Genomic DNA, 17262 nt, shown 5'->3' with positions numbered 1-17262 from the left:
GCACTGTTTTACTTGCACGTGAGTAAATATGTGATTTTCCTCCCTCTTCTGAAGTAGAAAGCTGGAATTTACTGGAACTTAAATCTAAAGAAGTTGTCCAAAATTTAGACCTCTAATGTGTCCCAGTGCATATTTAGGTCATAATAGTAAAATGAAGGTTGTAAATTTTGTTTGTTTCCATGGTACTAAACATTCTAAGGTAATTCCCTGTCTGAACAAGCAAGCAGTTCTCATTCCAATAAGCTCAATCTTAAGGGTCTGGGATTTTAGCCGTATCAGAATTTCTCAATCTAATGCCTTTGCATTGCATCAAGCTAAGCTTCACTTCCCCGGGGGGAAGAGAAGGCACAAAGCCCTCCCATCCCTCAGTACCCCTTGCAAACCATTTCTGTGACCCCCCAGGGCTTCCTTCCCCCACCCAATCCAGCTTCTGTTGCTCCCCAGGTCTGCAGCCATGGGGGCTGCCTGGGCACCATCGAGTCATCTCCGAAGCCCATAGTCCTGGAGCAGCAGAATCATAGAACTGTTAAGGCTGGAAAAGACCTCTAAGATGTCCAAGTCCAACCCCAACCCGCCTCCACCATGCCCATAACCACATCCCTCAGTGCCACATCTCCACATTTCTTGAACACCTACAGGGACAGTGACTCCACCACCACCCTGGGCAGCCTCTGCCAGTGCATCTCAACTCCTTCAGAGAAGAAGTTGTTCCTAATATCCTATTTTTTCCTAATGGGGATCTCAGAAAGTTGTACAGGTTTGCTGCCATGAGGCTGTCTTCTGGTAGCGTGGCGTGGGCCTTTCCAGGGTTGGAAACATATAAACGGAGCTTGAAAAACCACCGATGAACTGATTTAAAATCTTCCACTGAACAGGAGAAAATCCTGAAGAGATTGGTCCTAAACAAGCAAGAGCTGCAGCAACAGACACAGTGAATGAATGGTGGCGTGTTTGAGCCCACATATGTACGACATGTAACTTAGAAATGTGTATATCACATATATCAGTAGTGTGTCCTTTGCAGAGGGATTGGGATTGAGTACTATGTTCAGTTGACTACTGAGGGGTTCACTCAGTACAAGAAGGACATCGAGGTCCTGGAATGTATTCAGGGAAGGGCAACGGGGCTGTGAGGGGCCTGGAGCACAAGTCTGATGGGGAGCGGCTGAGGGAGCTGGGATGGTTCAGAGTGGAGGAGGCTCAGGGGAAATCTCATTGCTCTCTACTGAAAGGAGGTTGTAGCAAGGCAGGAGTCGGCCTCTGCTCCCTGTTAATAGTAATAAAACAAGGTAATGGCCTTAAGCTGCTCCTGGGGAGGTTGGATATTAGGAAAATTTCCTCCTCTGATTTTTTTTTTAATATATATATTTATATTTATATTTTTATATATAAAGCGCCTATCACCTGATTGATAAACATTCTTTGGAACCATTTTGATGGCAGGGGTAAGAACAGGAGTCAGCCTGTCAGTACCTCAGCATTTCTGTTTCCAACCAATTGAAAAAAAAATTAAAATAAAAGCCACAAGACTTTGCTGCCAGCCTGGCATGCTGGCGTTTAATACTGCTACTCCATCAGGGTTGGAGGGAGACTTACTGTGAATGGCAACAATTTGCACTGTGATTTCTCCAGCTGTGCTGCAGAACAGCACAGGCATCACAGCAGGGCAGTGGGATGTGAAGGCTCAGACCCGTTACCAGTCAAAATGTCTCAGCAGCAGGGTCAGGTGCTGGTACAGGCTGCACAGGGAGGTGGTGGAGGTGTGAAGAAACATTTTGATGTTGTACTGAGGGATGTGGTGTGGTGGGTGACACTGGTGACGGATGGTTGGACCGGATGATCTTGGAGATCTTTTCTATCCTTGGTGATTCTATGATTCCGTGTGATGCTGTGTGAATTGGATGATCTTTATGCTGTTCTATGTTTTTATATCCATGCACATATATATATATAACTAGTGTATATATATACATGTGTGTAGACAATGCACATACACAGTATTGTGTGTATATATATGTATATATACACATACATATTGTATACACATATGTATGACGATATGTTTGCACATATGTGTGTGTATATATACATACGTGTTGTATATATATGTTTGTGCATATATATGTGTATACAGATACACAAACAATACTGTGCACTTATAAAACTAGTTCTTTATATGCGTACATTAAACCAACTGTAATAATGCCAGGGGAGAAGCCAGCAGCGATTTCCCACGGGCAGGAGAAGAACCGGGGTCCTGCACACCCCCGAGCCTTGCACAGCCCGGGACTCGCACACCCGCGGGGATCCGCACGTGGCCGCGAACCGCCTGCCCCGGGGGCCGGGCCGTGCGATGCGCGGCTCCCATTGAGGCTGAACATGGGCCGGCCCCCGGAGCTGCGGGGCCAATGGGGGCTGCGGACGCGGTCGAGCCTCTCCCCGGCCCCCCCGCGGCCGCCGGCGCCGTGCCGGAGGGTTTATAGTACTACGCCGCGGGGCCGCGCCGCACCGCGCGCCGCCTCCCGGGGGAGCTGCGCCCGCTCCGCTCCGCGTCCCGCCGCGCTGTTGGGACCGGAGGGGGGGGTCTTCTGTCTTCTTCGTTCCTCGGTTTAGTTGTGCGGGTTTTTTTTGTTTTTTGGTTTTTATTTTTATTTTTTTCCCAGCCGTTTGGCGGTTAGGTGGTTGATTTTTTTTTTTTTTTTTTTTTAAGATTTTTTTATTTTATTTTATTTTATTTTATTTTTTGGCCGTTTTTCGATTCTCCGGGTTTAAAATCTATTTATTTATTTATTTATTTGTTCGTAAATCGTTGTGGTATCGCGTTTGGCGTTTTCAACGCTGTTTTTTGAATTCTCGGCGTTTTCTCCCGTCTCTCCTCTCTCCCCCCCCATCTCCCCCTCCCACCCCCCCAGCCCCCCCGCAATCCCCGAAGGCCGGCTGGCGGAGAAGTTCAGGTAAGGGCGTGCGAGGGGTGCGCGGTCCGGCAGAGGAACCCCCGGTACCGCCGTGGGGCGGGGGGGGGGGGGGGGGAGCTGCGAAGGGCTGCCTGTCTGGGAAGGTCACATTTTCCAGCGGTGGGAAAAAAACAGCTTGAGGAGGGCGAGAGAGGAAAAATAATATATTAAAAGTAGAGAAAACAAACAAACAACTGAACAACCCCTCTCCTCTTCCCCCCCTCTTCACCCTCCCCCTCCCCCCCCCCCCCCCAAAAAAAAAAAAAGAAAGAAAAACCCAGACACAAGCATAACCAATAACCCACTAAAAAAACAATGAACCACATGCTTTGCAGTGGTGGAGATGTGGCTGTGCTGGTGTTGGAGTGTGAGTTGTGCCCCCCTGGCCCCCCATGTTAGCATGTGTTGTTTTGGGGACTTGGTGTGTGTGTGTGGGGGGGGGGGCACTGCCAGCTGCCTTGTGTGGAAGCCAAAGTTTGGATGTGAAAGGGGTGGTCGAAAGAAAATAGGGACTTGGGGAGGGTTTTGAGGTTTCCCAAAAGCAGTGCGGTTGGAAAAAGGCAGGGAGGCCCCTAAATAGTGCTGTTGTGCCCTAGTGTCCGATGAGCTGTGCAGCCACCTTGCAGCAGGGCTGGCAGCAGATGGGCTCTCTGGCTCTTGGCGTCTCATTTTGATTATTATTTTATTCACTTCCATATATATATATATAATTTTTATTATTATTTTTTTTTCCTTTGACTTCCATTTTATTATCTTAGAAATTCACTGCTCACTTTGTGGCAGGAGGCAGCCTGCACTGATTTACAACCTATGGAGCAAGGGTAAATCCTGCAAGGATCAGTCCTAAACTTGAAAGAGCTGCAGCAACACACATAGCAGATGAGTGTCAGTGTATCTGAGCCCACGTAGCGCTGTGTTATCGGCAGTGCTGGGCTGACAGTCCAGAAGTGACAAACTGGGAAACAGTCCCCAGCTCTCAGCAAATTCCCAGGGCTTAACATTTGGTGTCATTGTGAGACAGAATGTACCCTCTCACTCCCTTTATTATTATTTTGCTCTTTAAGCCGGTGGTTAGATGAACACATCTCAGCAGAACAACATGTTTTTGGCACGGGGGCCATCCTATCACTTTGGACCTCTCCGAAGGCGGCTGTGGTGCTGCATAGTTGAGCAGCTGCTGCCCCGTGCTGAGCTGCCTGTGCTCACATTGCTGTCAGGGATGGAGGTGCTTTATGTAAACACCATCATTCGTTCTCATCGCTCGCGTAGCCCTGGCGTTTTGTTTTTGTTTTTGAAGCTCCTGATTTTGGCTGAGCCTTCGGACGAAGCAGGGATGAAAGCCTTCGGTTGTTGGCTTGGCCTTTAGGATAAAATATAGCTTGGGCTCGATCCTGCATTCCAGGCATTCCCCAAAATCCGCTTGGCTGCTGCATGAGCTTTGGGAGAGTGGAACGCAGCCCCGGTGTGTGCTGTGCATGATGTGTTCATCCTGACAGTCCCCGTCCTCATGAGATGCAGGTGGCACTGCGCACACAGACTGTCCCCTGCCAGCTCTGCTGCTCATTGCTCCCGTTGGCATTCCTTCTTTTCAGCCCTCATTCTCACCAGGGTTTAGTTCTATTCCCCGTGTTTAGGGCTGTGCTGATACGTGGCTTCCTGCCTCTTGCAGGCATTTAAAGAAAACCTGAGCTTTTTCCTTTTGCAAAAGGAAACCTTGCCAGCTGCTCAGAGCGCGCCAGCGTTTCTTAGAAAAAACACGGTGTGCTCTCAGCACCGCTCTGCTGCAGTCCGGGCGGAGAGTTCCTCCAGCAGTGTTCAGTTTGTTGTTGGTTCTTTGAGCCATGTGTCAAATTTCAGCTCTTCTGGCTCTTCACTTTTACTATAGGATATGGTTATAGGCTGAGCCGCTAACCTCTGTGTGAACTTCCTCGCGCTCAGCACATGTGAGCGTTCGGAGCTGCACAAACAGGGGAACATGCGGGCTCGCTTCTAAGCTCTTTCAGCCTGCATGTGTGGATGGAGGAGGAAGCTGTGTCTTTAAGAAATGAGGCTTTTTTTCCCCCCTATTTCCTGCAAAATATGAATAGATGCTGTCAGTGGGATGGAGGTCTCTGAGGGTGCTGTGTGCCACGTTTGCTGCCGAGCACACATACGGCTTTTCATTTTTCCCCAGAGGAGGCAAGGATGGGCAAATCTTGGAGCTGGGGCTTCAGTAGCAGCAGGAAGGCTCTTGTCCCTGCACAGAGCTATTGACTATTCATGGCAAAGCGTCCAAAATGCAGCGGCAGAGCCTGTGGAAAATGACAGCGTGTAACAAGCCTGAGTGGCATTTCCTTCACGCTGGTCACATGCCTCCTAATTCACACACGCACCCCTCATAGGCTGATCAAATGACTTCTATCTCTGCCCGCCGCATGCCTTCCCCAGAAAGAGTTGTTTTATTATGCACACGTAGGGCTCTGCTTTCAATCAGTCACCTTCAGCCGATGACTGAGGGCCACTGTGCGCTCCGTGCGGGGGGACGCGGTCACTGCGAGGGGCACAGGCTCCAGCTCGTAAGAAACTTCTTTCTTTTCCCTGGGAAGCAGGAAAGAAAAAAAGACAACAGACCCACAGATACCCCTTCTGCCTTCCCTGCTTCCCAATAACCTTTTGTTTAGCTTGACTGGGAGACTGTGGGACGTGCCCATCTGTCGGCACGCTGTGGTGCTGCCTGTGTGGGTGCCATGGGGTTGGGGCTCAGTGCAGTCCCATAGGATCCCACTTCTGCAGGGGGAACTGGGACCACTCCAGCCCTCCCAGTTCAGCACCCAGCACAAGGGTTGGGTTGCCAGGATCTCCGTACCCAAAGGGATGGGATGTGAAGGATGGGGTGCAGGCAGCCGGCAGCTGACCACGGTAATTAGCTCAGCGCTGTGCCAACCTTGTTAAGGGCAGTGCAGGTGATGATGACGTTGGCACACTGATTCATTACATCTGGAGGGGAAAATCCGCCTAGTGAATGCTGAAGCACAGTAAATATTTTTGGCTCCTGACAGATTGATCCCTGCATTACGCTGATTAGCCTGTATTTGTGGAACGGAGGAAGTTAAAAATAAGGTTGATGGAAAGCTGCAAGATGAGGGAAGGATTTGCATTTTATGGACCCCAGCAATAAAATTCTTTTTTTGTTTGTTTGTTTTTCTGTTTTTTTTAGGGTGGTAAAAATTTCAATAATTTTTTTTTTTTCTTTTCTTCTCCCCTTCCCTTCTTTGGCTCTTGGCTTCACTGCTAGGTGAGAGCCCATAATTTATTTCCTTTTGGCAGTAATATTCTGGAAGGGAGCTGTAAATCTGAAGCACATGCAGTTGTGAAATGATTTCTGAAAGAATTCTTTTGTAAATACGTGGTGCAATCCTGCAGAACGGTTCAGCCCTGGCAGTCCTTTAGGGGTGGCACAGACGTAGCAAAGCGTGCAGCAGCATGTGCATGGTGAGGCTGAGTGCTTTGGACTTTCCTGCAAGCTGGAGGGCTTTGTGAGGTTTAGTTCATGGAGGTGAATAATTAAACTGACTTCTGACTGCTGGTGGTTTGTTTCCTTGCACCCAGGCTCTCACCTGAACCTTCGCTGCGTGGTATATGCTGCTGGGATACCTGTAAGAGCTCGCCCAGGAATGGTGGATCACCTGGTGCCTACTGATGAATCCTTTTCATCTACAAGGTCTTCTCTGGGATACTTTAGGGACATGACAGCAGGGGTGAGGTCCTACCAAATGCTGCCCTCTCCTCTGTCAGAAGATGACAGCGACTCGTCCAGCTTTTGTTCTTGTTCCAGCCCGGAATCCCAAGTTCTCAGCTCCAGCTATGGAAGCACATCCAGTGCGGAGAGTCAGGACAGCATCTTAGACTACTTGCTGTCCCAGGCATCTTTGGGGAACACCGCTGTGTCATGGTGGGACAAAAGGAGACTTCAGCCCATAGTGAAAGAGGAGTATTTTAGGTTGCCTGAATTTGCTGTGGATATGGAAGACTCTGGACCATTTCAGCCCACGCTTGAGGAAATTGAGGAATTTCTGGAAGAAAACATGGAGCTGGAGCTCAAAGAAAGACCTAAAAGTGAGACCAAGGACTTGAGAGCTTGCAGCCAAGTTTCTGTTGCTTCGCTACAGCAAAAAGACCATATGTTACCCAGTGCTACTTTAAAAGAGAGTAAAAATGAACAGTTGAACAGCTCGACGGAAGGTGGCCAAGCTTCAAATGGAGGAGTGTCCCTGGAGAATGGCATACCGGTTATGCTCCAAATTCAGCCTGTACAGATCAAACAGGAGTCCACCACGAGCCCTAGCTCCCAAGGACCAGCACAGGAGAACATTAAAATTGCACAGCTCCTAGTCAACATCCAAGGACAGACGTTTGCCCTTGTGCCCCAGATAGTTCAGTCATCCAATTTGAACTTGCCCTCTAAATTTGTCCGCATTGCTCCCGTCCCCATCGCTGCCAAGCCAATTGGGCCAGGAGGCATGATCCAGGGTCAGACGGGAATCATCATGGGTCAGAAATTTCAAAAGAACCCTGCAGCAGAACTCATTAAAATGCACAAATGTTCTTTCCCTGGTTGTACCAAGATGTACACGAAAAGCAGCCATTTGAAAGCCCACCTGAGGAGGCATACGGGAGAAAAGCCTTTTGCTTGCACGTGGCCAGGTTGCGGATGGAGGTTAGTATCAGGGCACAGCAGTGTCTCATCCCCCTCTCTAACTTGCTGAACAAATAGGTTTGCACTCTCATTTATGAACAATTTCTGTTCCCAAAGCTGGCTCGGTTTGCTTGAGAATTAAGATCTTTTCTTCCTGTTGGGTAATCCAATGGACTTGATATATTAAATGGCAGAACATCACCTGCTGCCACCAGTTGGATGAGCGTCTTTTTTAAAAAAAGAAAAGAAAAAGCCTATTATAACTGTATTTTGTACTAAGATGGTCAGATTAAGCTTGTAACTGCAGGCAGTACCTTGCACTCATGATAGCCTGGTTGCAACACGGCAGCTGCAGATGCTCAGCTGGTACCAAATGAGCAGGGTGCTTTAGGGCAGAATCACGGTGTGAATCAGGGCTGCACAGGGCTAAACATGGTTGGTGAAGAGCTGTACTAAGTGAGTATGGTTAAGAAAAGCAGCATTCTGTGCAGTTTTGTAGAAAACATGCTCCATCCCACGCCTTCTGCAAGTGCTGGCAGTGGCACTCCAGGCTCTCTGGGTTTTATTCTCTGCACTGATTGAGAAAAACGCGTGGGTGCTGCTCAAAGTTGCAAAAAACTGTCAGATGTAACAGCATCCCCAGAAGGCTAAGATGGAATTGAATGGAAGATTGCAGGTTTGATTGAGCAAAGTGTTTTGTAGAGGCAATCTCTAATTTTTTTTTTTTTTTTTAATACTAGTTGAAAAAATTAAAGAAGAAAAGTTGAATTTCTTGCCAGAGACTTTGATGGAGGCCTCTGTCTCTCCTTCCAATTAGCTGTGCTAATTCTGCCTGCTGGCAAGTGTTAATAAAAAGCACCACAACTGATGATGGGAGCAAAACATAGCCTTAACTCCCTTGTATTAACTTAAACCAGATTTCTTTCAAAGAATATCCTTCAGAGCTCCAGTGAGCAATGGCTAGTGAAGAAATAGGTGGTGATCGTGGGCAACAGACAAGGTAAAAAGTAACAGGAGAAACAGTGAGTAAAAATGCAATTTTGTGAGACAAGGCAGCAGTTAGAAATGGCAGAATTGGATGGAGGGAAAAGGTCAGAATGTGGCAGAATCCTCTGTTCCCAAACTGGCCCAAATTTGAAGTTTGCCTCCTAGATGATTCGATTAAATTCATTTCTTTGTTTATTATATACATATTTCAATTTGTGTGGCTCTGCAGATGGGTGGGGATTTTCTTTCCGTGCATGTGAGTGGTGTGGCACAGCGGAGGGCTCAGCGGCTGCTCAGGATGTGCTGAAAGCAACATCGTGTTGTTCAGCCCACTGGTCCCACCAGGCACAGGCACTTTGCCCCTGGCCTGTCACACATTTATTTTGTTGTGAGTGTGCATACTGCAGACAGCGATACTCATCCTGCCCCTGGGTCTTGTGTTGGCTTTCCCTGTACAAAAATCCCGTTTCTGTGGCAAATGCGTGTAGCACGTGAGGTTTGGATCTGGTCCATGCCGAGATTTACAGCAGTGCTTCCTGTGACTTCTGTGGCTCAGGATCAGGAGTGTGAAGTGTTGCCTCTGGGTGACCTGCTCTAGCTCTGCTTTTCTATAGAGAAGGCATTTTCCAGGCTGCAGAGCTGCGGGGAAGCATGTAGGGCAAGGACGGGTGGAGGCTGAGCATTGCAGCCGGGTGCTGCAGGGGTTAAGGCATGGGATGTGTTGTTAGGGACCCTGAGGCTAGTGGCTGTACTTGCATACTTCCAGGTGAGCAGCCCAGAAGGGCTCCGTGCACCCTGCTCCCACATCAGACCCTGCTGAGTGCTGAATTGCTCAGCCTCTTTCATCAGTACAGAATTGTTGCCTTTTCCAGAAGTGCAGTCAGTGTCCCACATGACTTACGTCAAAGCATCCAAATCCTCTGTCCTCCCCCGGTTTTAGATCATCTTGAATGAATTTAAACACTAAAGCACTGCTGGGCTCTGCTTCCTCCCCCTTTCCCCACATTCTTGTGCTTGTGTATTTATTCTTCACTGAAGACACTTGAGATGTGAGCTCACTGAAGATGGTCATTTCAAAAATGCAACAAAGTGTTGCTACATGGGGGGGACTGAATCTCACCCTGCTTGCTGGGCGATGCTGCTGTGAGGAAGCTGCGTACACCAGGGTAGGGCTGTGTGCACTGCAGACCCTTCCTCAGCCCCTGAGACAGTGGGAAAGCCAACGAGGAGGCTGAATCTTGGCACTGGGTGTGCTTGGCTGAATGGAGGAGGTGGTGAGGTGGCCCACCGTTTTCCATACTCCTCTGTACTCATGTGCTGATACGTGTCCTATGCCTTTGGCAGCCTCTGGTTCTCTGCTCCTGAGGTGGCTCCATCAGCATGCTGGGATGGCCCAGCAGCTCTGCCATGTCAGGAGCTGGAGAGCTCTCGCTGTCCTTCCCCTGGGCAGCATGAAAAGCTGTGGGATTAGGCGATACTGTTCAAATGTCCTGCACATCCTTCATCTGGAAGCATTTTCCACAACCCACTCCGCATGAGACATCCTGTTTGTGAGGATTTAGGGGCTGGGAGCAGCTCAGGATGCATCCAGGGCCTACTCTGCACCAGAGGGCAGAGGCACAACCAGTGGCAGCCCTGGGGCTGGTGGCCATGGCTGGGACCATGGAGTCCCCACTGAATCTACTGACCTTGATGTCCTGTGCGCCATGGGTCCTTGCATGGCTGGAAGTCCCATGCATAGCAGAGCTCCAATATTGGTCTCCAAGGGTTACAGGTCTCCAAGCAGTTACAGGTAACCACCAGAGAGAGGGATGAAAGAGACTTCCAGTTTCTGTGGGATTGCCCAGTTCCCTCTACCTTTCTTTCGAAGGAGGAATCCTGCAAAAAGCAGTAAGCTGGGCTAGTTGAGGTCTTCCTTGGGGGTGCCTTGTTTTCATTTGAATTTGGCTTTCCATCAGGGATTGTGTGCAGCATCTTTGGGGATGGTTTCAGTGCCAGAATGTGCTGCAAATATCGCGTCACTGTGGAGCCAGGCCACCAGATCTCCCGGCTTCCTTGTGCTAACCTTTGCGTTGTTTTTTCGTAAACACACTGACAGCTTGACGTTTATTTCTGTGGGCTCCGTAAGTTGATCTTTCCATGACTGCTGGAGAACAGTATTGCAACATTCCTGCCTTTTCAGCTAAGGACATCGTTATGAAGCAGCGAGTATTTTTATCGGATGAACTCATCTGAGCTCCCTGGGTTGGAGCAGAGCCGCTTGTTCCCTCTGTGCACCTATTTCTCCCTCACTATCTGTGCATTTCCCACTGAAATGTGCTTGTGAAGCTCTTGTCAGGATTAGCTGTGTGTGTTGCAGATGGTGACCTTAACAGCCAAGGACATGGGACAAGGCGGCACAGTCACATCTGGTTTCACTCCTCCTCAGGGTGATAAGTTGGTATATAAGAAGACAGCTCTATGCAAAGGAGATTTCCTCCCTCTGCTCCCTCTTTTCCTGGATGTGCTTGCCACCATGGGCAACTGGTCCCTTCCTTGCCTAGCCGAGTCCCACAGAGACAGCAAGAAATGAATTGGTGGCTCCACTAGAGCATCTGCCTGCTGCTCTTCTTGGCGCCTGTGACTCTTTGAGGACATCAAAGCAAGGGCAAGGCAAAGAAAGCAAGAGAATAGGTGAAGGATTTTCCCACAGAAAAACCCCTGGATGGATGATCCTTTCTATGCCTCACTCAGGGGAATATCTTCATTCACAGGGCTCTCTCTGAGCAGCAGCGCTAGTCTGAAGTGCTGTGGGAGTGGAAGGAACCTTTCCCAGTGCCCGCACCTCATTCTGCAGCTCATGGCAGGAGATCTCTGCTAATTAAAACCTTTATGTGGAAACTTATTTTCTTTGCATGAAGGACTTATTCATAGGAGCCCAGCAGTCATGTTTTTCCCCTTTCATAAAAACAGTGTACCCACCCGCTTGATGATGTGATATTTTGCTTCAGAAGGGCACATTTTTTCTACATGTTCTTTCCCCCATTTATTCCACTAGTGCCCATGACTTCATTTATTTATTGTAAATAGACAGCTGATACCATTTCTTGCAAGCTCGCTTTCTGTACTGCTCTTTGTTACTGTTCTGGCAACAAAAATCTTAATTGCCCTTTGTCAAGCAGCAAATTTTTTGTACCCATTTGGACAAGGCTGTTTTAGTGTGACATTGTTAATTAACCCTATGGTTCCCAGTCATGTCCAGACTGGACGAAGAGCCAGCTGCTGAGACCAAAGGATTGGCTGAGTTGAGTTCATTAATGCCTAATGTGGGATTCACAATGGCTGATTGGGGATGTTCATGTTCAGATGAAAATTGGGAAACATCTAAAATTAAAATGACTCTGGGAGGTAAATTTGGGAATTAGAGTCTCCATCTTGACTTCAGTTTGCTCCTGAAGTATCGATGCTAACGGTCATTGGGGCCCACCTGGATTTCAACTGCAATAACACTGACCATCTCTGGTACTGACATACTAAGTCTTCTTTATTTAGCCAGCAGGAGCATGTACAAAGGCCAATTTTTGGCTGGATCTGATAAACTGCATAGCTTCTGTGTAACTGTGTCTGGCTATTATCTGGGGCCCATCTCAGCATGCATCTGCTGTGATGCTGGTGATGGAGCTTGGAGCAGAGCTCTCCTGAGGGATGCTGGTTCTTCCCACCGCCTGAGAAGGATCTGTGCTTGGATTTCCAAGAGAGAGACTGAGGGACTGTCTTTGAAGGGGACTCGCAGAGGGATAAGGAGCAGAGCTGTCTCAGTTGAGCTGTACCCATATTATTTACCCTTATTATTGGGCTTTGTGCAAGTGTTCTACAAATAAATATTGCCTCCATGCATTGCACCAAGTTCAGAGTTTATGTGGGTTAATTGTGTGTTTCCATCGCTGCTGCTGGCCACTGGTTGGGACCAGAGTGGTTCTGTTGTGTGTCCTGTCCCTTTCAATTTGCTTATTTCAGCTTTTCCACAAGAAGAATCTCCCAGTGACCCGAGGGGATGTTTTGAGGCCTTATTTCTTCACTTATCTCAAAAGCCTTCTCCTCTCTTGCAGGTTCTCCAGGTCAGATGAGCTGTCTCGGCATCGGCGCTCTCACTCAGGGGTGAAACCCTACCAGTGTCCCGTCTGCGAGAAGAAATTTGCTCGAAGCGACCACTTGTCCAAACACGTCAAGGTGCATCGGTTCCCGCGAAGCAGCCGCTCCGTGCGCTCCGTGAACTGACTGCTCCCACCTCCCCTCCCGCAGCCGTCCCACAGCAGCCGATGACAGCACTTTGCTCACTACATTTCTAGTGATAATTTATTTGTCTTCACAGAACAGTCAATGCTGTTACTTGATACCACCGTGTCCGAGTATCCCGTGTCCTGTAAAGATGATTTGAGAATGAAGATATTTTGGGGTCAGGGGAGGGGGATGTTTCTTCCTTTTTTTTTTTTTTTTCTCCTTTTTTTTTTTTTTTTTTTTAAGGATGCTTTTTTTCCTTTCTCTCTATCTTTCCCTTCTTTGCTGCTGCTTCTTTTGGAAATTACAGTGTTTTATTTTTAGCTGTTTTCTGCTGCACAGGAAAATGTAAGAGTTGCTTGCTGCTAGTTAATTATAGCCCTGGCATTCCTGAGGGCTTTGCTCATGTACAGGCCATTCATTGTGAGTTTTTATTAAGCTGCTCTATTTGTCCAGTTTGGAAACAGCAAATTCCTTTTGAAATGAAAACAACTCCTTTGTTTTTGGGTCGCCCGAGCCAAGGATTTGTAGGGGCCGGCCATAGGAGGAGGAACAGTGGGAGTCAGGGAGAGGGGGAGGCGAGACATGCGAGTACTGGAACGTGCCTCTGCACCGCTCTCATTTCTCCAGCTTGCATTTACCTTTTCCTTGGTTAGGGCTATATATAAATATTTATGTATATACATACATACATACATATATATATATATATATATATATTTAAGCTATGATGTACCCCAAACAAACCCAAAGCTCAGGCTGGATGAAATGGTTTGGTGCAGAGGCCTTTTGGTGTGACTCACTGCATCCCATGCTCATGTTTTTCCTGTCCTGTGCTACCATTGAGGGTGAAAGGATGCCCACAAATCGAAGGAAACTGCTTTCCTTCGCCTTGAAGCATCCACCGCCTTTAGCAGAAGAGCTGTTTTCTAATATGTAAGGCAGCAGGAGGCTGCTTGCAAACGACTGTGCTCTGCACCTGCCGAGCACTGAGAACTCACTGCCCACTCAGCCTGATGCCTCACTAGCTGGGGCTGAGGCTCCATTTCCCCAGTACCCAAACTGGGTGCCAACCAGGTGAGCAAACACAAGGAGATCTTCTGTCCCAGGGTGAGCTTCAGCGCTGAACTTTTCCTTACCAACAGCCATGTCAGAGCTCCACACAGCTGGGGTGGGTGAATGGGTGAGAACAGCCAAAAGAAAACAGTTTGTATGGTAGTTGGCTAAGAAGGGAATTTAAGCAAATGATCAGATTGTAGCAGGCAAGTGATTGTGTTTCTTCTTGTTTCATTTTTCCTTTTGAACTCTGGCAATTGTAAGAAGCTATAGAAGAAAATAGAATTCAGTAATTAGGAGCAATTTTTTAATGGATGTTGCATTTCCTTTCCATTCGCAGACGGCATCTGTTTGTCTTTTTGTTGGCAAAATGGGAAATAGAAAGCTGCGATCCTAGCGCCAGGCAGAGCGGGAGCCCGCACTGCAGGAACAGCAGGTCTAGCAAAGGCGAATGCATTCCTTTTGTCCTCTAGAAATTAATATAAATGAACTATCATCTATTGACTGGTTTATATCACATCCTATGAATGTATGTAAATAAAACTGTACATAGATGCATATCTATATAAAATATCTTTTAATAACATATCAAAATTTGTGTAAATTGGAAACAAAAATACCTATAAAGCCAGTGTACATAAGTTACAATTCTGTATATTTTCTTTTGTTCTTCATAAAAAATACTTTGACAATAAAATGAAAATGGAAATTTTAAATCCCTTTTTGAAATGATTATTCATCCATTTCCTTTGTCACCAGCTCCGTAATCAAGATGTTAGTGCTGGAAATTTTGATTCACCTGGATGTAGCCTTTCAGGTGCTGGTAACAGAGAGGTGGCAGAGCACACCTCGAGTTGCCTTCAGTTTTTCTCATCCCGAAGTTCCTGGGAGGCACGAGCTGTCTCGCCGGAGCCCTCACACCTCGCCTGGCAGCGCTGGGACCCAAATGCCGTCTATGGTTTCTGCTGGCTGTGGAGCAGGTCTGCAGCTGCAGCCAGACTGCGGTTAATAAATTAGAGCAAGCAGGTTTTGAGGTTTTGAGGAAATTCAAGCTCTGGTGGCTAGCGTCAAGGAGGAGGGCTTCAGTCTGTTTGAGGCTGGGATGGTGACTCACGGTGTGACCCAGGGCAAAGGGCTCTATTGCCATGTGCCTCAGTTCCCTTTCTTGTAAAATGGTGACATTGAATGCATCACGGTGACACTGTGAGACTTGATTTATGAATAATCCTTAGATGGAAGGAGCATGCAGTAAGACCAGCAGTCACAGGATTGGATTGTGAAAGAGCAGCTCGGCACAGCAAAGGTGCCAGGGTGCTTTGGTTGGCTTTGCTGTGAATCCTACGTCTGGAAGAGTGGTGTTGGGACCTGCAGTATGGAGCATGCCTCAGACTGAGGAGAAGATGCCCTGTCCTGCAACAACCATTGCTTCCTGTGCAGAACAACACGGGCACAACATTGAGATTCTTGTGGTTTGCAAGCTGGGACATCTTTGTACCGTGTTCAGTCTTCACTTGAAGAAGAAATCAGTAAAGTTATCTGAGTATCCATGGGAGCAATAGTGCAGCAGGTCCAGATCTCCCAGCAAGGCTTACTCTTAGACTGACGGGCATTTGAGGATGAAAGCGTCTCCCTGAAGTACAGCCGCCAAGATGCCAGCTGATCTGCCGGGGATCTCCGGATCTTGATTATTTCTCCTGGAGCACCCCTAGGAGCCCAGCAAGAGAATTGAGGGATGTGGCAAAGCAAGCTCTGGTCACTCTATTGTGTTTTTACCTCCTGAGATGTAGCCTGAAGACGAGACTTCTAAGGAGAGCTGTTTTAAGTGTTCTAACTGCTTACTTGCTTTAATTAGCAAACCTGTGCCAAGAGGATCACCAATTCCCTTCTGTTCTCACCCTACCAACAGAATGCATTAAAACAGTTGCTTTCTTTTAACCAGTCTCCTCCCCATCTCCTCTGGAGTTCTGATATTGCTATAATGTTGGGCAACTCACCCTGCAAGGCCTTTGGGGCAGAAGTCGTTCTTTGCAAGAGGCAATGCTTAGAGCATAAGTGGAGTAGCACAAAATGCCCACTGCTGGAGCACAGCAGTGTAGAAATCTTAAGACCTAAGCTATGTTTTAGCCTGGAATACTGTCCATGAAACACTTCCTTTTTCTTTCTTTCTTCTTTTTTTTTTTTCCCTCTTCTGTTCTAAGTACAATTTCTGAGTATAGTTTGTGGTGGTTTGTTGGTTTTCTTTCCCTAGTTTTAAAGGCTTACCTGTAGGAAAATTTAAGCTAAAGTTTCAACATTTTGCTCAGAAGAGAAGGGTGTTTTTTCTGTGAGAGTTAGTTCTGCATGAAAGTTAATGATGTTTTCAGAGGTTTGTCACAAAAAAAAATACTAAAATTTCAAAAAAGACGAAGTTTACTTGGAGTTACTGGCCTGCCTGGGCCTAGCTGTGGGTTTTGCTGACTCATGAAAAAAATGGCATTGCTTTAAGCTTGATTACTGCCTACACACCTGAAGATAAATAAATATTTAGAGTGCACTGGTGCCACAACTATAGAAAGGTTTGTTATGTCTTTGCTTTTGCAACTCCGAGTGGTAAAGCACAGCATGGCACCATTATGCATATGGCTAAGTCTCACTGACTTGAGGCATCTGTAACTGGAGGCATGAATGGGCACGTGCAGAGTTATAGCTTTTATGCAGTGACTGAAAGGCTGTTCCTAACACTTGTGGGTGCTCTGTGTAATTCTGAATGCTTTTACTGGCAATTTTTGGCTGTTTATAGACTCAGAGCTAGCAGTGGAGGAACGGTGTTACGAGCAGCCATCGTCTGAGAAGGTCACACTGAAGGTAAGAAGTGTAAGGAATGAGAGTAAAGTGACCTTTCTGTAAGGTGACCTGATTTCTTTGGCCTTTGGCTAAACAGAGGGCAGTGAAGTGATATGTCTGAGACCATGAAGCAAAGCAGAGGGAAATGGGAACAGAACCAAGACATCCCAAATCTCCTTTGCCCCAGACAGTGGCACAGACCAAATATCAGTAGCACACAGCAGGTTACAGAAGGCTAAAAGTGATAGGACACATAAGTGAGACATCAGATAAGCAAAGAAAGGTAAAGACGGGGCATGAGATAAAATCAGGCTGCATTGATAATGTCCACTTTCAGAAAAGGTGCCAAGGAGAGGGAAATAGCAAGAGGGAGAGCTTGCTTGCCAGTGTGTTGCGCTCGGGACTGACCCAGGCAAATCTGCCTAAAAAGTGTCCCTCTACTCTGGTAACATTAAATGTTTGCAACAGCCCCTGCTCCATAACCTCCCTTGGGGTTGTTTTTACCTAAAT

General features: G+C 47.4%; 2 protein-coding genes across 3 annotated transcripts in view; one reads left to right on the top strand and one right to left on the bottom strand.

The window, feature by feature from the left end:
• TMEM43 (transmembrane protein 43) overlaps positions 1-17262 on the bottom strand; it is a 372149-nt gene that overhangs the window by 150441 nt on the left and 204446 nt on the right. The window lies entirely within an intron of this gene.
• KLF15 (KLF transcription factor 15) lies at positions 2492-14645 on the top strand. Of its 2 annotated transcripts, none has more exons than XM_052678918.1 (3): positions 2492-2954; positions 6543-7650; positions 12705-14645. In XM_052678918.1, the coding sequence occupies exons 2-3, from the start codon at positions 6608-6610 to the stop codon at positions 12871-12873; spliced, it is 1212 nt and encodes a 403-aa protein (XP_052534878.1). In that variant the 5' UTR covers positions 2492-2954; positions 6543-6607; the 3' UTR covers positions 12874-14645. The 2 variants fall into 2 exon arrangements, with proteins under 2 accessions (XP_052534878.1, XP_052534879.1); XM_052678919.1 differs by lacking the exon at positions 2492-2954 and adding an exon at positions 3692-5509.

This window comes from Tympanuchus pallidicinctus, unplaced genomic scaffold (genome assembly GCF_026119805.1).
Source record: "Tympanuchus pallidicinctus isolate F22 unplaced genomic scaffold, pur_lepc_1.0 scaffold17, whole genome shotgun sequence".
NCBI lineage: Eukaryota > Metazoa > Chordata > Aves > Galliformes > Phasianidae > Tympanuchus > Tympanuchus pallidicinctus.
Note: the sequence above shows the minus strand (reverse complement) of the source record. Positions and strands in the feature narration are given on the sequence as shown.

Bases quoted from the DNA above. Each gene is read 5' to 3' on its own strand.
- KLF15 (XM_052678918.1), top strand. From the start codon at position 6,608: ATGGTGGATCACCTGGTGCCTACTGATGAATCCTTTTCATCTACAAGG. The intron at 7,651-12,704 runs GTTAGTATCAGG...CCTCTCTTGCAG, and splicing joins TGGCCAGGTTGCGGATGGAG to GTTCTCCAGGTCAGATGAGC.